This window comes from Arachis duranensis, chromosome 9, assembly GCF_000817695.3.
Source record: "Arachis duranensis cultivar V14167 chromosome 9, aradu.V14167.gnm2.J7QH, whole genome shotgun sequence".
Classification (NCBI taxonomy): Eukaryota; Viridiplantae; Streptophyta; class Magnoliopsida; order Fabales; family Fabaceae; genus Arachis; species Arachis duranensis.
In genome coordinates, this window is record NC_029780.3 from 101,259,478 (window position 1) to 101,282,046 (window position 22,569).

General features: G+C 37.3%; 2 protein-coding genes across 2 annotated transcripts; one reads left to right on the plus strand and one right to left on the minus strand.

Annotated features, from left to right (window-relative positions):
• Window positions 1–8,625: 8,625 nt before the first annotated feature.
• LOC107466419 (uncharacterized protein At5g64816) lies at window positions 8,626–9,494 on the plus strand (the record flags this gene model as incomplete). Its single annotated transcript, XM_016085395.3, has 1 exon — window positions 8,626–9,494. A coding segment is annotated over one exon (396 nt), but the record flags the coding sequence as incomplete, so codon positions are not given.
• Window positions 9,495–9,737: 243 nt separating this feature from the next.
• Window positions 9,738–11,288, minus strand: LOC107466445 (acid phosphatase 1). Its single transcript, XM_016085420.3, has 3 exons — window positions 10,857–11,288; window positions 10,205–10,414; window positions 9,738–10,095 (listed from the first exon to the last, which is right to left on the minus strand). The coding sequence occupies exons 1-3, from the start codon at window positions 11,234–11,236 to the stop codon at window positions 9,918–9,920; spliced, it is 768 nt and encodes a 255-aa protein (XP_015940906.1). The 5' UTR covers window positions 11,237–11,288; the 3' UTR covers window positions 9,738–9,917.
• Window positions 11,289–22,569: the final 11,281 nt, after the last annotated feature.

The following is a 22,569-nucleotide window of genomic DNA, read 5'->3' on the forward strand; positions in this document are numbered from 1 at the left end:
ATATCAATCCATTAAAGATAAGAAAGACTCATATATTTCTAGATATGAATCATCATTCCAAGCAAATAAAAAAGAATTTCTTTCTTATAATTACAAAACATGTAAACAAAAAGGATTTGATCCAACGAGCGATATCTCTATAAAGAGATATATAGCAAAAGATTACATTATAGATATGGAAGAAAATCTGCATAGAAAACATTTAGATTGGATGCTAATAAATAAAGAAATATTAAATCATTCCATACCGAATGAAGATTTTATTAAGGCATATACGAATAACCCGTGGATCATACCAATCGAATTCCTTTTTTTCAATTTAGATATATATATATATATATATAAAACATTATATGGGCCTTAGAATTGTCGTAACACTTTGTTATCCTTTACTTTACAGTGCGAGATAAGACTTAAGGTTGGGGTGTTACATAATTGGTGTAATTAAAAATTACTTTTGTCACTATCCCACTCTGCATGCATAATGTGAAGCTTAAACCAAAGTGAATAGTAACACATATATATTCATTACTTAATACTTTTCTTATCACCAATCCGTTAGTACTCTAATGGAAAGCTAAATTCGTCATAAAAAGAATAACATTCATCTACTAATCCAAAAGAACGGTAACATGAGTAACATTACATTTTCACTTAGACACGTCTTTCCATCAATGCAGATCCATTAACCCGATATTACTACAACTCTAACGTAGCACATGAGTAATCAATTACCCCAAGCGTTAGAAACGTAACATACATCACTAGCTGACTCACAAAGAAAGAACCGCACACAAAACATAATTCCAAGCACCCACGAAGCAACTAAACTGTAAGAATGTTCTTGTACATGGCTACCAATTTCTTCAGCTGAGCATTCTCCTTTCTGATGGCGGTCAACTGTTCCATTAATGACATGGCAGCTAGCCACTTTAACTCCTCAACCTCACCAGTACACCGATAGTTGAAGTCCAAATTACCAAGACCCGTCTTGAACAACAATCGCTCAAGCATCACAAACGCTGTATCTCACTTAGCACAGAACTTATCCATGGAGAGGCGCTCATTTGCACAGAGATTTACTCCATTGTTTGAGCCTTGCAGCACCACGCTAAAGAAGATGTACCTTCTTTCGTCCCTCTATATGTCGTCTCGTCTAAGGAGTATGGGAGCACGTGCTAATGAGAAGCTACTCCATGTCCTCCGTCAAAACGAATTGGAAAGGCTCTAGGTCTGGAATGAAATCCAAATCTAAATACCACATAACAATACTAAAACTTTCCATTAACAAAAATTCAATCTAACGTAAACAAAGATTGGAGGAAGAATGGTTTAGTACCCCAAACTACTACCAACCATCTAGTTCATATAATAAATATTGAATGGTAAAGATTGTAAAAGCACTTCAATTGTTACTGTTGGAAAAGGGTATTAGAGGGTTAGAAATTTTGAGAACCGATGTGACCACACATGATATCTTTCACAATTCTAAACCCTGGCACCAATCTCTACGCTATGGATCACATGTCCCTATTAACAAAGATATACATTCTATCATTTAATATATTTTAAAATAAATCAAATTTTCATAGAAATTTCATGCAACATGATCTCACCAAATTCAAAAAACTTCTCATGCGCCGAAACTAAAAATGTAAAAACTGCATGTGTGAAAGGGTTAGGTTTAGGGTTATAAATCAAGGGATTCTACTCAGTGGCGGATCCAAAAATATTAAATTGTGGGAATAAATATATAACACATTTTAATAAACACTTTAGAATTTTTTTAATTAAAATACATAAAAATAATAAATATTAAATATTTTTATTTATTTATCATCAATATATATATATATATATTATAACATATATACTTTCTAACACTTTTTAATAATTTTTTTAAGATTTATTATTTAGGGTTATAGTTCAATGGATTTTAGTTTTCATCGATTTAGTGAAATATTAGGGTTAGATAGTGTTTCAGAGTATCTAACTTTATATTTAGTTTGTTTGAGATCTTCTTAAAGATTTAAGGTCTTACTTGTTTAGGGTTTCAATTATCTTATATTTAATTACTTATACGGTCTCACAAGAGTAATGTGTAGGGGTTACATAGCCTGAACAATTTTATCCTTCAAAGATTAGGATTTAGAGTTAAACGATTGCGGATTGATAATAATTATCCTATACGGAAATTTTTTTTTAATAGTTTATTTTTACAATTAAAAATTATTGAAGATGTAAACACTAAACCTTTTATAATTTTTGACACAACACCGTACATATCATGACATAACATTATCATTAAGTTTTTATACTACTTTCTCTGATAAAATTACAACACTTAATTATTCTAGTTTCACTATATTATTAACATTAATTATTCAAACCCTTGTATCGTGCCCAAAAGATAATTACACCGTATCCTACAGTTATTGTGGACATTTACATCTTAATCGAAAACGCTCTCCCAAAATGAATGTGATCGTGTCTTTAGTCTTATTGACCACTACTATTAATCCTAACTCTAACCCTAAATTACCCTAAACCATTTACCACTATGTCTCAATTCATCGTAATTCCATATACAAACATCATTCTCACTTAACAACACTAGACACAAGTGTCAACTGTAACATGGATTTTAATTCTTCTCTCTTCCTATAACATGACAATATTCACTCAATTTTATTTTCGAAAATTTTTTCAAATGATTTATTTAATGCCAATCACTTAAAATAAACACAAAACTATATTACTTTTTTTATCTTTTTTTTTCCAGCCCCAAAACAGTAACGATGTTAAAATATAAATTTTCACCCAAATATTCAATTAACCCAACTCATACCAACTTAAATTGAAACATTTTTGGAGAGAAATGTCCAATACTTCTCTCTGCTAAAAGGCCCCACTCCACCAAAAAAGAAGAAACAAACATGTCTAACCCCTATGAGTTTAAAAAAATTGCATTATTAAATTCATTTTTCAAATTTATCACTAGACTCTTAGACTAATCAAATTACACTTTATTAAGTTCATCACATTCAAACATCATCCCACATTTCTCGGTCCCCTTTCTGCTGCCATTGAATAAAAAAGGACAATTTACTAAAATAAATAATTTTACTTCCAATTTTATGAATATATATTTTGTAAAATAGATACTAAAATGTCTTTTTTTATAAATTATGTAAATCGCGATAGGAGACTCACAGTTTATAAATAAACATAAGATTAATTGTATGTCCCTTCCCTCTACTCTAAATGATTTTTGGAATCCTCCATCCATTGGTACTTTTAAGATTAGTTGTGATGCTAGTTATTTTGGTTCAGGTGATAGTGTTGGTTATACTTGTGTTATTAGAGATTGTAATGAGAGCTGGCAAAGGGGATGTTTGGGAATGATTGAGAGTAATAGTATTCTTCAAAGAGAATTGTTTGCTATTTGGAGAGGATATCTCTTAGTTTGAGATGTGGGTCAACGAGATGTTATTTGTGAGACGGATTGTGTGGAAGCATTTAATCATGTTACTCAAGATGGTTTTGGATTTATTGATCCATTGGTACTCAAAATAAGAGATATCATGCATTGGAATTGGCGTGTTGACTTTCGTTTGATTATGAGAGATGCAAACACGGTGGTAGATACTATGGCAAAGATGGCGATGAAGTTACAACTTTCGCATGTGGAGCTTCTTTCACCTAGGGAGGAGTTTAAGAGTAGTCTTAAACGGGACTGTCCCTCTATTTAAGCAGTTCCTTGTTTTGTTTTTCTTTGTTTAATTTATTTCAGTCACCAAACAAACGTAAACCGCTATAGGGGTCTTGCAAATTACGTTCGAAGCCAAACTGCACATAATTCGCGATAGGGGAGTCACGATTTGTGTGTAAATTGCAAACGTGCATAAACCGCTATACCCCTACAGCAGTTTATGTTGATATGCAAAATGGCTGAAAATCGCGACGGGGCGGTTTCTGTGTATATGTATTTTTGCTCCCAATTGAACATCTCATCGTGGAAAGAGATAAGGAAATTGTTAAGAATAGGTTTAGATTTCATTTTTTATTTTTATTGTTTAAAAATAATTTTTTTTCAATTTTTTATATTTAATTTTTTAAAGATATTGTATTTCTAAATGTTGAAAATAATAAAAATATATTTAGCTGGTCTATAATAAAAATATTTTCAATTTGTTAATTTTTTTTATTTAGTACTGAGTACGTATTAAAAGAGTTATGGTGAATAATAGATTAATTTACTAGTCTTATTTTTTAATAGTTGATCTATATAAATGCAATTAATTATTTTAAGATTGTAATTTATTTTATATTTGATATTATATAAAAATAAATTGTTCTTAAACTTGAAGGAAGAATTAGGAGCATCATTGAGATTCCCTTGATTAAATGACAAAAAATTTAGACAATGAAATGAGCCAATAGTTAAAAAAGGCATAGCCTAAAAAAGTGAAAACAAAAATAAATAAATAAATAGGGCCAAAAAATTGATCTTTTGATAAAATTGAAATAAAATAATAAAAAAGATGGCTGAAAAAATCAACAAAAAAAAGTATATAAAAAAAAGGGAAAGCTGAATAATTTAAGAATTGGAAAACATGACAGAGAAGAATAAGCAATGCAGTGGGACTAATGTCAGGGGCATAGTGATGCATGGTGATGGAGAGCAAGAAGATGGAAAAATGTAAATCCGAAAAAGGTAACGGTTCATGCACGTTTGTAAATCACCCTCCTACCACGGATTACGTGCATTCATAAATTGCAGGATTCTGTCGCAGTTTACATAATTTATAAAAAATATATTTCAGTACCCATTTTATAAAATATGTATTCTAATAAATTTAGAAGCCAGTTAATTTATTATGATAAATTGTCCAAATAAAAAATTACAAAAATCTATGCACATCGACACGCATCTAGCCCAGCCTCATCATAGACCAACTTCATTACTTCGGACAGATTCTTTGTGTAGCACCCACAATTTTTTCTATTTGTAAATATATTTTAACATTATTTTGTTGAGAATAAATAGTATGATCATAGTCCAATTAATTATGTGCTAAATAATTTATTATGTTATTATATTAAAAATATTAATATAATAAGATCTTTGATTAAATTTAGAGATTTATCATTGTGATAGTGATCATAATATTAAGAGATAAATCTTTTATAATTTAATCTAAATTGTTCTTGGTCATAGGATTATTAAAAAGGACATTAATAATTCAAAAAAATCAAATATATATATATCGGTTCCGCTACGTTACCAACAGCATATCTGCCAATTTCTACCAACTCTTATTTATAATTATGTGTTCGTAGATGTGTCTAATAAAAATGTCTATTTTATAATTGTGTTTAATAGAAGTGTCTTTATAAATATATTTTTTGGATGTGTCTCTTTATATATGTATTTAAAATATATTAATTATTAGACACATCTACGAACACACTTCCATAAAACACAAATATAAATAAGAGTTGGCAGAAGTTGGCGGATAGTATGTTGGTACCCTATACTTTTCCTATATATATATATAATGGTCTTCATTGAATAAAGATTAATAGATCTCATTTATTAAATTATATATATAGATGGTGCATATAGAGATATGACCATTGAACTGACTCACTTTGAGAATTCTTAATGGTTATAATTACCGTATATTTGTCAATAGGATATTCTCAAGATGAACATAGTAACAGAGTTTCATTTGACCTGCGACTGTCATAGTAATTAACAATGTATTTATTATACTTTGATTTCGGACACCTAATACTTTAGGGTGCTAGTTGAATGGATATTGTGTATAATTTAAATACTTATAGAATTAATGATTAGTCAATAAGGAATCCGTAACTCTCGGTAAAGAGTTTGAGCTCTGTGATTATAATGACCGAGATGAATAAAACATTGGTCAAGGGGATTGAATGAATGAAGAAATGAGTTTTTTATGTCATTCACAGTTCATTATAATAACGGTAACAAGTTAGAGTTTGACAATTAAACCATGCTCTAAGGGTTAGAAAGGAATTATACTTTGTTCTTCTAAGGTTCTTAGTAAAAATATATTACTTCATACTATCGGGTTGTTGAGAAGTGTTGCTAGACGCCAATCTTGATTAGTAAATTTAGTATCACTAATTTACTACCCACTTAGTATTGAACCTATGGGTCACACACTAACGAATGTTCTAATCTTTGCTGTAGAATTATTTAATTATTGTTTTGATTTAATCAAATAAATAATTATATTAATTCAATGGAATATTATTATATTCTTTGCTAGCACAAAGAATGTAATAATATAATAATTGAGAATATTAAATGAGATTTGAGAATAATTAGTTATTCTATTTTTAAATTTGGATGAGATCCTAACTGATTCTGTTTCAAATTGAGTTATGATATGATTCATAAATTTGAAGGATTCAGATTTGAAATTTCAAGATGTGATTTAAATTTGAATTGAGATTCAAATTTAAAATCAGTAATAAATCTCATACTATATATATGTATGCTAAGAGTAGAGGAAAAGATGAAAAAGAGAAAAAAAATACATGAAGTTTTATTCCTTCACCTCTACACATATAAATATATGTGAGCCTAATTCTCGAAGAAGAATTTTATGACGTGCAAAGAGTTGCAAGAAGTTTTTCAATTTAGATAAGATATCCATTGATCAAGGAGTTGACAGCAAATGTTGATTTTAGTGTGGATATACATAGCACCTTCATACCATCAAAGAAAAAAAAAATTTTTACTAACGTAGTATTTAAATTTGATTTACTGTATATTATTTATTTCTAAAATAAAATTTAAGTACAAAATAGATTTTTAGGATCATCTTTTTTTTTTTTTTTCTGCATGATAAGAACACTTGTAATCCTTCATATTTATGGGACATGATGCTCTCAGCTAGAAGCAGAGTGTATCAGTGTTCCTCACCTGCAATAAACCTCCATTTCTTTAACCGCTAAGCTCATACTTAGAGAGTTTACGATTTAGAAGGTTATTGCATTAAAGTACTATTTATGTGACTTTACTTTATGGTAATATGAATTCACCATTAAAGTAGTGAATCACATACCAATTTATATACGTATCGGAAGGTCATATATATATTTCATATGAGAAAAGTTTAAGGGTAAGCAAAATTTATTGTTTTTAGTTAATATTTTTAATCATTAATTTAATTTAATAATTTTTAGTCTAGTAATTTAATAAAATATTTTTAATTTATATTTTTAAACATTGTTAATTAATTACTGATCAAAAAAATAATAAATTCAACTAATCTTATAATATTTTTCGTTGTGATATATGAGTATAAATAACTATTATCCTCAATTTTGGGGACATCTTTATAAGTTCAGTTGACAATACCGAAAAAATATTATTAAGAGTTGTCAGAGTTATGTAAAGATTAATTAATGTTTCACCAACAACCTTTAATATTTTGGAATTATGTAGAAATTAAGGTTTATTTAAATTATTGTTGTTTACATTTTTTTAATGTCTTTGGAATTAAAATTCATAAAAGAAATAATTCTAACTAATTTGAGTTAGTAAATAGTTAGTTCACTTTTCTATCTAAAAAAATGTTAGAAAAAGTTCGAATAAAATAACTCTTGTCTAGTAAATTTTTAAATAAATTTTTAAATAAAACTCTGATTTATATCAGAATAGTTTTTAATCTACCTGATTAAAAATGCCGTTGGATAAAAAAAATGAAATAATTCTATTTTCAAATAGTAGATTTAAAAAAAAAATATTTAGAACTAACAAAAAGAACTGGTAAAAGACAGTAATTTGGATTTTTTTGCTTGATCAAAATTGTTGGTTGTTATTTGAATTGTTAGTTGTCAAACTAACTATACTAGGAGGAGGAAAAAAAGTTAGTTTAGTAGGTTAGTGTAGGTGGTGATTGGGCAAATCTGTGACAGCTTAACGCTAAAACCAGCCGCTGCCTGATCTCCACCAGCCAGGCAGCCACATCTCCTTCTCCGTCTTGCTCCGCCGCAGGTAAATGCTTCCTTTCCCTTTTCGCCACTCTTAAGTCTCATATGCATCTCTTCACTCTATTCCTCATTTCTTTCTAAATATATTTACATGTTTATTCTGTAGTTCACTTTGATCCATTTCCTTTTCTATTTACTCTTTTTATTCAAAATTATTTTCAATTTGATTTGCTTTCCAGTGAAACGAACATTTTGCGGCTGAAACAGTCAAAGTTCAGGCCTTGAAAGTTGAAAGAATGCAATTGTTATTATGAATGTCTTTTAGCTGTGAACGTTCGCTGTAGCCATAATCAGACTAAAAACCCTAATAAGTGTATAATTTCAGATGTATTTTGTATGAAGTGCCAGGTTTCTAGGCTTCAATTGCTTGATAAATGGTTTTGATGTTGCATAATCATGTTGATTGTTGATAAATCAAGATATGGAGATTTATAAATGTTTGGAATTGTATTAGTAATTTTCTTTGCGATTATCCATTATGTTGATAATTGTGGTACACCACTCAAATAAGAAGTCTCATAGTTTTTATTGTTGTGTTTTAAGAGTGTGGAGCATATGATATAGAGAAGAAGGGGCAGCTGAAGTTGTATTCTCTTGGAGACGGGAGAAATTTGGTGGTCGCTTTTGGGCGCTGCAATCCCTGTGCTTGTTGCCGGACAAGCTTTTCGGCTCAAGGCAAGGCACGCAGAAGAGCAGAAGTTGAAGAGTGCAAGGGGAAGAGAAAGGAGTTCGGATGAGATCTTTGTCTGTGAAAGGGTCTGCACTTCAAAGAGGATGTTGAAGAAGGTTGGTTCGTTCTCAAAGGATCCCATTCCTGACACCTGTGTCACCGTGTGCGGTGTGTCTGATCTTGATGCATGTGCTGATGCGTGCGTGCGCACTGTTTGTGTTAACCAGCATCAAGTGCCTAACTGGAACGACATATGCCTTAGAAGATGCCAAAGTGAATGCCTGAAACTCTCTTCTCAATCTTCTTAGGGGTTAGTTGCATTTTGGGCAATCAAATGTTTATGTGTGCATGCTGAATTGTGTTTAGATGGTTAATATTTTGTTTGATCATCATCCTTTCCGGAAACTGTATGGAAATGCAAGTCAGGGTATAGTTAACTAGATTCTACTAGTTCATATAGCATTAACTTGCTGGAGATCTAAATGCTAGTTTCTTTCGCTGCTCAATTGGTGCACAACATCATAGAAAGGGTAAATTATGAAACCAATACAGAACAAGTTAGTTAAAGCTGAAAATTTCAGACAATCTGTCTTGGTTAAAACTGGCCATAGATCACGCACGTTTCCAAAAATGGTCATGTTTATATTGTTCAGGACTAGCATACACAGTTTGTAATAGAACATATAGTTATTAGTAGGGTTCATAATATCTTGTCTGAATTCCATATGAATTTACAGGTTAATGCAGTTTAGTGTTTGTAAGGGCTGCTTTCTCAGTTGAATTGATCTTTTAATGTTCTCTGTTTGTTCATATGAAACTTCTTGCAGTATGTTTCCATTTCTAGGGATTGCCTTTGGAAGCCCCCACATATTTTTTTCCCATCACTTGTCTTGTTTACTTTTGTCCAATTTTACTTTTGCCTTGGATTCTCCAATTTGTGGGAGTTCCATAGTTTTAATTAATTGATTAACTTAAGAGTATCATTCATATTGTAAAAGTAGATTGCAAACCTATAGTAGTAATGGTGGGTGCAATGAAAATCTTTATACTTTCTCCCTTGCCTCTTTTATTCCCCTTCAAAAAAAATGCACAAGATCTGAAGGAACATGATGCAAACTAATAATAACAATAGTCCTTAAAATGGTGCAACTTATAGAAGCTTCCAATGGTGAAGAAATAATGCAGCTACAAATAGATCAACACATTAGGCAACATAGTACATTGGATTTGGAAGTTTAAATGTTCTTATGCTGCTTGGAGGCCCTTGAATGCTGCTGTATTGATCACCCAAAATTCCCCAAATGCGGTAGCCATTACTAACCAGTTGTTTTCTCACATCAGATTTGTATTTTTGTACTGATACTAACTCATTAGCAGGTGCTCTGCATAGAGAAAAATAGAACAAAACACAGCAAAAAAAAATTAATGAGGAGCAAACAGAATACAGCAGTAATAGAAAAATAGAGGAAGAGCTTGATTTATAGAATTAACCTCATGATAAGACTTGTCCAACCATAATAACCAACATTGACAAGGTTGTCAATTGTAGCAGACCTTAGATGCTCCCTCCTTGAAGAAATCAAGATGATCTGAATTCCTCTGGATTTAAGTGCATTGAAAAGCTTCAATGAGTCGTCAAGAGCTTTCGCCTTGCTCTTGCTCATCCACTCCTCCAATGATGTCAAATTTAGCTTCTTTCCCCTGTTGTCAATGGAAAAAAAGAGGCTTGTCACTCAGAATAGTAGGCATATTAGAAACTGAACAAAAAATTCACGATCACATTCACCATGGTAGAGGACAAGATAATCAAACTCAAGTTCATCTAAATAGTGTAACTTACAAGAGTTTAAGCGACCCAAATCGTGAAGTTTAACCCAAAAATTCGATTCAAGATCTAAACTTGTAAACTCATAGGAGTTAACTCGAGTTTGATAACCCCTCTTGGGGAGGTTTTTCAACTCTCCCGAGACATAATACCAGAACAACTAGACCCCTCATCAATTCTCTCTTCCCTTTATTAATATTTTACACTCAACTTACTCTTCTAACTAACTAGGTGTCAAGCTTCAAGAAAACAAGTGTAGGGGAAAGCAAATATTAACATAAGAATGGACATTAAGATGAAAGTGGATTTTGAATTTACCCGTATAGGTTATCCTTGTAGAAAGGAACTGTAGAGAGCAAAGTATCATCAATGTCAAAAATCCATGCATCTTTGCCATCTTTTATTAGATTGCAGCTGGTGCTGACATAAACCAGGCATTCTTCAGTTGTCCTCTCAGAGTCCACTGAGTACTGAGTTCCCTTCATGTATTTTCCAATGTATTCAGTGCATTCTTCAGGCACAACTTCAAAACCTCTAATGTTATGAAGCTCCACATTCATCCTCCAAGCTTCACAGTAGTTCTTCAAGCTGATCTTCAATCCTCTCTTTGTCTTCTGATTCAATATGTTCCAATCTGCAACTGCCAAAGGAATCAAAAGGCACATGAAAACCAAAGAATGCACAAGTGACTTCCTCATTTTCCTCTCTCTTTTCTAGGTTGATGTGAGGAATAATGGGAAATAAATGGACCCAAATGTTGCTTTTATATTTGCAATGAATTTAGAGTCTTCTTTTTCTAATTATGTGCTCACACTTTTAATTTAGATTATTTTTTATTAACAAGAATCGAATACGGGACTTTTTTTTTGTTATCCATGTTATCTCCTAGTCCATCAGACCAAGGATTAATCTCTGACGAATTAGAACTTTATTAAAAGTTTGTTGTTAGCCTATGAGTTACTGCACGCACAAAACAGGATTAAATCTCCAACATTTACTTAAGCGGACAAATGAACTAACCACTTGACTAACCAAAGTTAGTTATTGAATGCGAGACCTTATTAAAGAAAATCCAACATGTATTACTTGAATCAACCTGCATAGGTGTGGAATGGATCTAGACAAACACCATTCACATGGGTGTGAAGGGACAGAGTTAATGGTTACTGGTAAACCCATGATCTCCCCTCCATCAATCATCACTGGCAAATGCCTTAAAATAATAAGAAAACTTGCATTATGAGGGGACACATGCTAACAAGATGCCTGTGGAAGCCAAAAATTCCAATATAAGTTGACAAAAATAACATGCTTGTATTCTTCTCGTGGATTTGCATCTCGTGATCACGTTCTAAATTTGTTTAATTTTTCTAATAAATATTTAAAAGGTATGACCAAAACTTTTTCAATTTTGGCTTCATCCACTACTCATGGTTTATAAATTGCTTCGGCAATTCGTAAGAGGCGCAAAGAATGGAAATTAGGACATGACGAATTAAATTACTAAAGCAACTGCCACTTGTGCTAATTCTCATGATTGACAAACATGATTAGAGGAAAAGTATAGTTAAACAATAAAAATATTAAACGATTTAAACAATAGATATATCGGATGTTTATTTTATTAGTGTATGGATGGTTATTTTAATATTAAAATTTAGAGAATTAATTTAGAGGTGTGATGTGTTTTAATTTGATTGGTAGTTGTTCATATTGTTCAATAAAATTATTGTCCCCCTAACATTCCTCTTAGTTATTTGTCATAATAAAACGCTTTTAGTTTTTTACTATGTGAATAAAATTAACAGTTTATTAAATAATTCTAAAATCAATTTAATATTGTTATAACAAAATTTAATTAAATAATAATCTTGTTCATACCCTGGCCCAACAGTAAAAGTCCAGGTCCAAACAAAAGGCCTAATCCCACGGATTGAGCCTCACCCAATACCGACCTTCGTCTAATGAAGTCGGTTCTAACCACGACTTGCTCTAAAGAAGTCGGACACGAGAGTTAGCTGGCAGATAAACACTCATTCAAGTGAGTAACTGCCCCTAGAATCTCTCTAACCATTTCCAAGAGCCATATCCTAACCTCCCTAAGATAATGGGACGGTTAACGCCCTAAAAAGATGGCACTACTCCAACGGTGGTTATTGGTTCACCACTATAAATACACTGACACCCCTCAGGTATCTCCAAGTCCCAATACTCTCTAGACCTGCTCACACCCTTGCTAACTTAGGCATCGGAGTGTCTTTGCAGGTACCACCCCCTCTTCCTCATACGAGCAAGTCGGACGGAGGCCCCCGAGGTGCAGACCCACTCGAAGGCTTCCTCTTTCAAGCGATTTGGCCAATCAACACCATCCAATCCATTAATCTCCGGTTACCCACCGTAACATTGGCGCCGTTGCCGGGGAGCCAAGAGATCAACCAATGATGGCAGACAGATCCCCCGAAGAGGGTCATGTGGAGTCAGATTCTGAACAAGAGAATCTGGACACAGGTAATAATGATGCAGACTTGACCCTCCACCAGGGGACTAATGATCAACACAGGGAAGGTACCTCCGGAATAAAAAATCCGAAGGTGAACTCTTCAGAAGGGCGCGAGTCAGAGAAAGAGGGACCCTCCCATGCAACTGAACTCATGGGATTAGTCCACAGTTGCCTGAAACAGTTAGAACAAGAACGGGAGCGACAAAAGGAGACTGAAAAGAACCTAAAAGAGGAGATGGAACGACGAAAAGAGTTAGAAAGAAAACTCTTAAAGTTAGAATCCTCCCTCAAAGGTCGGAACTCCCGTGACGAGCAAGAAGAACCGCCCCTAGGAGGGGAGGATCCTTTCAGTGAGGACATAATGAGGGTAAAAGTTCCGAGGAACTTCAAAAGCCCCGATATGGACCTCTACGATGGAACCACGGATCCGAAACACGACTTAAGCAACTTCAAAAGTCGGATGTACCTAGCTGATGCCTCCGACGCTACACGATGCAAAGCTTTCCCGACCACTCTATCGAAAGCAGCGATGAAGTGGTTCGACAGCCTCCCCCCGAGGTCAATCACCAGTTTTAAAGACCTCTCACGGAAGTTTCTGATGAGGTTCTCTATCCAGAAAGACAAAGTGAAACATGCACCGAGCCTCCTGGGAATAAAATAGGAAGTCGGAGAATCCTTACGAGCCTATATGGAAAGATTCAACAAAGTATGTTTTGAGATTCAAGACCTGCCCACAGAGGCAGTCATAATGGAGTTAGTCAATGGACTTAGAGAAGGCCCCTTCTCACAGTCCATATCTAAAAGACACCCCGTCTCTCTAAGTGATGTACAGGAAAGAGCTGAAAAGTACATCAATATGGAGGAGAATGCTAAGTTAAGAGACCTGAGTTGGCGACCTGGGCACCCTCCCTCAACAAAAGAGAGGGAGAGGGAAACCAAGAAAAAGGAAGAACTCGGTCTCGAGAGGCCAAGAAAATACCACTCTTATACTCCTCTGAAAGTCTCTATAGTGGATGTATACAGAGAGATTTGTAATACTGAAAGGCTGCAGCCCCCTAGACCCATTAAAAATAAAAAAGGGGGGAGCCGCAGCGACTACTGTGAGTACCATAAAATATATGGTTACTCCACAAGCGACTGCTACGACCTTAAAAATGTGATGGAAAAGCTGACTAGAGAAGGTCGGCTTGACAAGTATCTCATAGAAAGGTCGGACGGTCATGGAAAGAGAAAGCGAGATGATTTGGATAGAAGAGACCCACCACCACAGACTCCGGAGAGACATATCCATATGATCTCAGGGGGGTTTGCGGGAGGGGGGCTCACCAAATCTTCTCGCAAAAGACATCTTAAAAGAGTCTACCAGGTTGGAGAGGAGTCATCTGACCTCCCTACCATCTCATTCACAAAAGAAGATGGGCAAGGAATAATCTCTGGACACGATGATCCAGTGGTAATAACCATGATCCTGGCAAATTCCCACCTCCACAGAACCCTAGTAGACCAAGGAAGCTCAGCGGACATCCTTTTTAAACCCGCTTTTGACAAACTAGGGTTGGATGAGAAAGAGTTAAGAGCCTACCCCGACACCTTGTACGGATTAGGCGACACGCCAATAAAGCCACTGGGATTTTTGCCCCTCCACACCACCTTTGGAAAAGGGGAAAAATCAAAGACTCTGAGTATAGACTTTATAGTCATCGATGTGGGGTCAGCATATAATGCTTTAATCGGTAGAGCTACCCTTAATCGACTCGGAGCGGTGGTATCCACTCCCCACCTTTGTATGAAATTCCCGACTTCAGCGGGGATAGCAACGATAAGGGGAGATAAAAAATTGGCAAGGAAATGCTATAATGAAAGCCTAAATCTAAGAGGAAAAGGCAGAGAGGTTCACACAATAGAGCTCGGTGGTGCAAGGGCCAGAGAAGAGCTGCGACCACAGCCAGGAGGAAAAACCGAGGAGATACAGGTCGGCGAAGAGGAAGGAAAAAATACTCACATAGGAGCCAACTTAGGGGAAACCCTAAAACAAGGATTGACTAAGCTCCTAAGAGACAACTCCGACCTCTTTACGTGGAAGGCCTCCGACATGCCTGGGATAGACCCCGAGCTCATGTCCCACAGGCTCTCGGTCTACCCAGGGTCCCGACCTGTACAATAAAGAAGACGCAAGCTCGGCCCAGAACGAGCCCCCTGGTAGTAGAAGAGCAAGTACAGGCGCTCCTAGAAGCTGGCTTCATCAGAGAAGTCAAGTACCCAACATGGCTAGCTAATGTAGTGCTAGTCAAAAAACAAAATGGCAAATGGAGAATGTGTGTCGATTATACCGACCTAAATAAGGCATGTCCCAAGGACCCTTATCCGCTGCCGAGCATTGATACCCTAGTAAACTCCAGCTCGGGGTATCAATACTTGTCGTTCATGGACGCCTACTCGGGATATAACCAAATCCCGATGTATGAGCCAGACCAGGAGAATCATTCATCACGCCCCGAGCTAATTTCTGTTACGTGGTCATGCCATTTGGATTGAAAAATGCAGGGGCCACATACCAGAGGTTGATGAATAAGGTGTTTGCCTCTCACCTTGGGAGCCTAATGGAAGTATACGTCGACGACATGTTGGTAAAGACCAAGAAAGAAGTCGACCTCTTGTCAGACCTTTCACAAGTCTTTGACACCATAAGGCTGCATGGGATGAGACTAAATCCCGCAAAGTGCGCCTTCGCGGTGGAGGCAGGGAAATTTCTAGGGTTTATGCTAACACAAAGAGGGATCGAAGCTAATCCCGATAAGTGTAGAGCTATCCTGGAGATGAAAAGCCCGACTTGTTTGAGAGAGGTCCAGCAGCTGAATGGCCGACTTGTAGCCCTCTCCAGATTTTTGGCAGGATCAGCACTAAAATCCCTTCCACTGTTCTCCTTATTGAGAAAGGAATGTCAGTTCGAATGGACCCCTGAATGCGAGGAGACGTTTCAAGAGTTCAAAAAGTTCTTAAGCCAACCTCCTATTCTGACCCGACCCATAGCTGGAAAAGACCTCGTCCTATACTTATCTGTAGCAGACAAGGCTGTCTCATCAGCCCTGATAAGAGAAGACGAAGTCGGCCAACATCCAGTATATTTCATCAGTAAAGTTCTACAAGGCCCTGAGCTAAGGTACCACAAACAAGAGAAGTTTGCCTACTCCTTAGTAGTAGCCTCACGAAGGCTACGGCCTTACTTTCAAGCTCACACAATAAGAGTCCGTACGAACCAACCTATGAAGCAAATCCTCCAAAAGACAGATGTTGCAGGGAGAATGGTTCAATGGGCAATAGAGCTCTCCGAGTTCGACTTAAGATATGAAACTCGGACGGTGATTAAAGCCCAATGCCTCGCCGACTTCGCTGCAGAATACGCAGGGGATCAGGAGGAAAAACCAACTACATGGGAACTCTATGTAGATGGATCCTCCAACAGAACAGGAAGCGGTGCAGGCATAATACTGGTAGATGAAAGAGGAACCCAGATAGAGGTTTCCCTAAAATTTGAATTCCCAACTTCAAACAATCAGGCAGAGTATGAAGCCTTGATTGCTGGATTGAAGCTGGCAGAAGAAGTCGGTGCTACAAAGGTGATGATATACAGCGACTCACAAGTGGTGACCTCCCAAATAAGTGGAGAGTATCAGGCAAAGGACCCAAATATAAAGAGGTACTTGGAGAAAACTCTGGAGCACCTTGGGCGCTTTGCAGACACCGAGGTTAAACATATAACTCGGAATCTAAACAGCAGAGCGGACGCCCTATCCAAGTTAGCAAGTACCAAGCCAGGAGGGAATAACAGAAGCCTGATCCAAGAACCCTCCAGGAACCCTCAGTGGTGAAAATAGAATACAAACAAGAAGTCCTTGAGGTAGTCGGTTTAAACCTCGGATGGATGAACCTCTTGGTCGAATACATAAAATTTGACATCCTTCCAAAAGAGGAAAAAGAGGCCAGGAAAATCCGGAGGGAAGCACAACATTACACTTTGGTGAGAAATATTCTCTACAGAAGGGGGATATCAACACCATTGTTAAAATACGTGCCGACCTCAAGGACCACCGAGGTGTTAGAAGAAGTCCACAGTGGGATCTGCGGAAATCATCTCGGAGCAAGGTCACTAGCCAGGAAAGTGATCCGAGCTGGATTTTATTGGCCGACCTTGCAGAAAGATGCCACAGAATTTGTGAAAAAGTGCCAACCATGTTAGATGCATGCAAATTTCCACGTGGCTCCCCCAGAGGAGCTCATCAGTATCACTTCTCCATGGCCCTTTACAAAATGGGGAATGGATTTGTTAGGTCCTTTTCTCCAAGCGCCAGGACAAGTCAAATACCTGATTGTGGGAATATATTACTTCACAAAGTGGATAGAAGCAGAACCATTGGCCACCATCACTGCTCAAAGAAGTCGGAGGTTCCTCTACAAAAATATCATCACAAGATATGGGATACCTTATTCCATTACTACAGACAATAGAACCCAATTCACCGATTCTACCTTCAGAAGCCTAGTAGCCAGTATGAAAATAAAACACCAGTTCACCTCGGTGGAGCACCCGCAAGCCAATGGGCAAGCCGAGGCAGCCAACAAAGTCATACTGGCAGGGCTAAAGAAAAGATTACAAGAGGCAAAAGGAGCCTGGGCTGAAGAGCTCCCACAAGTGCTATGGGCTTACAGAACAACGCCCCAATCCGCCACTGGAGAAATGCCCTTCCGACTAGTCTATGGCGTGGAAGCAATGATACCAATAGAAATCAATGAACAAAGCCCAAGGGTAATTCTCCATGACGAGATCGGGAACATACGGGGGCACAAAGAGGAGCTCGACTTGCTCCCCGAAGTCCGAGAAGAAGCCCAGATAAGAGAAGCAGCATTGAAACAAAGGATGACTACAAGGTACAACAAAAAAGTCATTCGAAGAACGTTTACCCCGAATGACTTGGTATTGATCAGAAACGACATTGGAGTCAACAAGTCAAGGGAAGGAAAACTCGCTGCTAATTGGAAGGGACCATACAAAGTCAATGAGGTCTTAGGAAAAGGTTATTATAAAGTGACCGACCTGAACGACACCGAGTTACCGAGGTCGTGGCATGCTTGTAACATGAAAAGGTACTACAGTTAAGAGCGAACTCTACTCCCTGATGTACTCTTTTCCCAACTTCGTGATTTTTTCCCAAAATAAAAGAGTTTTTTTCTGGAGAAGGGTTTTTAACGAGGCATCATAGTAGGGGCTAAGGGAAATAGACTGTCAAAAACCCTTAGTAGCAATAAAGTACCTCCCCAATTAATAAAGATCTTTTTCATCTTACAAATATCTCTTAAATTCCTTTTTTGTTTTCTCCTTCTTTCCACGAAACGCGCCGACTTAAGCTCGACAAAACGTGAAAATCCCATGAACCGACCTAGATGGTCGTCAGGATAAAACGACGAGGTACAAGTCGGTGTAAAGAGGTTATGGAAGTTGATCGTACGAAACTCGGAAACACTCCGACTCATAAGTCGGAATGAAAAACTGAGTAAAAGAAAAACGCATCACAAAAATAACCTAAGTTATAAAAACTCAACAAAATCATAGAATTGAGTATAGAGGAATAAGCGAAAAGGAGATCGAAAAACTATTGAAAAGACTGTCCTAGGTTCTTAAAGCAAAAAAGTACAGAAGAACAGACAAGTCGAACAAAAGATTTTCAGGAAAAGATCGAAAAAACTTCCTAAAAACATCAAAAGCAAAAAGGCATGCACGCAAAGGTAACTTAAACCCTTATCCAAAAAAGGGTATTTATTTTTTAAACTTAAACCCTTATTAAAAAGGGTATTATAAAGTGTTTTGTTTATGGCCTTAAAAAGCCAAAAAATTGTTCAAAACATCACCATCAATAAAGAGTTTAAAGGGGACCCACAGGCTGGGCCCCAAATAGCCAACAAAAATTACTTTTTTGGAAGAGGAGTAGACGGATCACCACCACCAGAGTCAGGAAGAGCGCCACCAGGACCGGGAAGAGAGGCATCCATAGGAGATGAAGAGGAAGTCGGAGGAACAATAGAAGAGCTCGGAGCGTCCTTAGGGCGAGGAGGGGACTCGATGATCCTCTGTCCCCGAGTCTTCAATTCTGACTCGAAAACGATCACGGGGGCAGGAGGATCCACAATGGCACCATCAATAACAACTTTGTCAGGATCCAAAGGAGAAAGATCCAAGTCAGGAGCAATGACTCCGACTTGCTCCTTAAAACTCCTCCAAGCCTCCTCGGCCCCATCAGCAATAGAGTCCTCCAGCTCGATATAGGCCTTCCGAGAATTCAGCAGATCATTCTTCACAGACATAAGATCTTCAAATAAACTTTGATAGCTGGCCTGTGCTGTTTTCCTCAAGTCCATCTCCATGTTGCATCGGGCTTGCAACTTCCTCTCCTTTTCCCGGAGCTTATCTCTATCCTCCCTCAACTTGGCGACTTCCTCCTTCAACTCCCTCTCATGCTCTTGAAACATAAGAAGCCTCCCTTCCAGCTCTTCGACCTTCGAGGTCATTCCCAAAGAGCTGAGGGGAACCTTCTCAAAAATATCTAAGAGTTTGCCGCAAACCCCCGCCGCCTTGAGACTCTCCTCAACCAGAGTGGTAAGGTGGCTCCGAACAGAAACATCATCCATGCTTATGCGAACATGGAGGTAAATGTTCTTTCGGACGAATGCAAGAGCATCCGCCTTAACCTCGAAAGAGCCAGACTCTAAGGTCTTGTGCTTCTTCTTCTCTGGCTCAGGAGAAGGTCGGGCGGAGGGGGCGGCTGAGAGGAAACCGAAGAAGAAATCACAATGGGCTGGGAAGGAGTCCCAACGTTCCGAGGAGGAGGAGGAGGAGAGATAACCGCCCTGGCGCCACCAGTCCTGGCGCGAGACCTTGCTCTGGCCTCCTGGACTCTCTGATAAGACTCCTGAGCATTTGTCTTCACCATCTCTAAAAAAACAATAGATAATAGATTAAGACAAAGTCGGAAAAGTTAATCAGACAAGTCGGAAATCTAACAAACAAATGAGAGCTACCTAGCTGTGCCTGGACAAAGGTCGGAGACCCCTGGAGAAACTTTTTAGTGTCCAAATATGGGGCCCTCCCCCACGCTTCTCGGAGGAACCCCACAATGGCTGCTTCTACCTCATCCAGGTCGTCCAGACCATATTTCTCGCAGGGGGAGGCCTCCAGCCAGTATAAAGAAAAGCGGGGAGAAGAATTATCATCCAGAAAAAAGGGGTGGTGACCCTCTACAGCTTGCACTTTGAAAAAATAATTTTTGAAGTCATGGAAGGACTCATAAAAAAGGGTGAAAACTCTCCGACCTTGTATGGCTCGGAAAGACACCCACTGTTGCTTATTGTTTAGCCCACTAAAGGGTTTGGTCATATGGAAAAGATAGAAAAAAATCTTCAAAGAGGTCGGGAACTCCAAAGCCTGGCTAATAAATTGATAAATTTTCAAAAAACCCCAAGAGTTGGGGTGAAGCTGGGTAGGGGCAACTCGACAGTGGTGCAAAACAGACATCTCAAAATTCAAAAAAGGAAGAAAAACACCCAAACGAGTGATCATACATTCATACATAAAGAAAAAATGAGGGGCCGCTTCGTCGCCCCTCCCAAAACAAACCCGGTCTTCTGAACCCGGGACCACCAACTCATACTTCGGCTCGTCCTCCTTAGAAGTACAAATTCTGTGGCGAGTACGAAGGTGGGTGATAAACTCAGTATCGACCAAGGGTTCCTCCCCTAGGACCGTGACATCAACCCACTGAGAAAGAACATCTACGGAAGCCATTTCTTTTCTTAAAACGGGTGACAAAAAACCTACAAGGGAAAAGAAAAGGAAAATCAAAAATACGGTCTCTAAAGGGAGGGAATACGGAACTAAAGTCTACAAACCAACCTATCTATCTACAAAATAAAAGCATGCAAGGCATGTTACAGAAGAAGAAAAAGCTAACCTTTATCTGAAAATGAAGGTTGGAAGAAGTCAAAAAACTTCGGAACACAAGAGTGCAGCACGAACCAATGAAGAGGAGATTTGAAAAATCGCAGAAACGAAACAATGAAAGAGAGGGAGAATATTTATAAGTACGTGGAGGGTACAATGGTAAAAACGGGGCAGTCATTAATGAGAATGCACCGTTACCAAGACCATCACTCCCTACGCACATCCCTAAACGGACATGACGCTTGATTAGACGTAACCGTCAGAACCAAAAGGCTACGAAAAGTCACGTCGGTTTCAGACCATCACGTCGGTCCTTCTACAAGTCGACTATGACCCCGAGTAGAATACTCGAGCCCAAATCTCGAAAAGAAAATTGGGCTCGAGTAGGGGCACTGTTCATACCCTGGCCCAACAGTAAAAGTCCAGGTCCAAACAAAAGGCCTAATCCCACAGATTGAGCCTCACCCAATACCGACCTTCGTCCAATGAAGTCGGTTCTAACCACGACTTGCTCTAAAGAAGTCGGGCACGAGAGTTAGCTGGCAGATAAACACTCATTCAAGTGAGTAACTGCCCCTAGAATCTCTCTAACCACTTCCAAGAGCCATATCCTAACCTCCTTAAGATAATGGGATGGTTAACGCCCTAAAAAGATGGCACTACTCCAACAGTGGTTATTGGTTCACCACTATAAATACACTGACACCCCTCGAGTATCTCAAAGTCCCAATACTCTCTAAACCTGCTCACACCCTTGCTAACTTAGGCATCGGAGTGTCTTTGCAGGTACCACCCCCTCTTCCTCATACGAGCAAGTCGGACGGAGGCCCCCAAGGTGCAGACCCATTCGAAGACTTCCTCTTTCAAGCGATTGGGCCAATCAACACCATCCAATCCATTAATCTCCGGTTACCCACCGTAACAAATCTCATGTTAGCTTTTTATTTATATCTTCAACCAACATGTGTGTAATAAATGCATTTATTTAGTTTTTTTTTTTTTTGGTGACTCATGCATTTATTTAGTTTGATGTACAGTTCATAGCATTACTTATTAGTTATTACTTATTACCGAAGGATCAATTTAATTAATGACATTGATATACCAATGAACGAAACTTCGTTGCTTATGAGTTATCGCTGTCATAACTCATAACCCTAACACTGACTCACGTACTTTAGTTTAAATTTTTTTCATAGTAACACAAAGAAGGCACTACAAAAATCGGGATATAATAAATTAATAACCTTTTATCTTATTTTCTTTTATTTTCTCTTTTTATTTGTTGGTGCGAAATTGATCATCTCATCAATATCGTATAAAGTCAGTTTTTCATTATTTATTATTTTTTTAATGCACTCAACAAATGCATATAGATTTTTTGTTTTTTTATTTTTTATATTTTTGCATGCTCCTAATGCATATGTATTGATTTTTTTTCCAATGCACCCTTCAAATATACATCTAGGACATCTATATAAAATAAAAAATAATTTAAAAAAGGAATAGAAGATCCAATTTCATGCAATAAGAACTATGAT

Bases quoted from the DNA above. Each gene is read 5' to 3' on its own strand.
- LOC107466445 (XM_016085420.3), bottom strand. From the start codon at position 11,236: ATGAGGAAGTCACTTGTGCATTCTTTGGTTTTCATGTGCCTTTTGATT. The intron at 10,415-10,856 runs GTAAATTCAAAA...CATTGACAACAG, and splicing joins TACAAGGATAACCTATACGG to GGGAAAGAAGCTAAATTTGA. The intron at 10,096-10,204 runs GTTAATTCTATA...TTCTCTATGCAG, and splicing joins TGGACAAGTCTTATCATGAG to AGCACCTGCTAATGAGTTAG.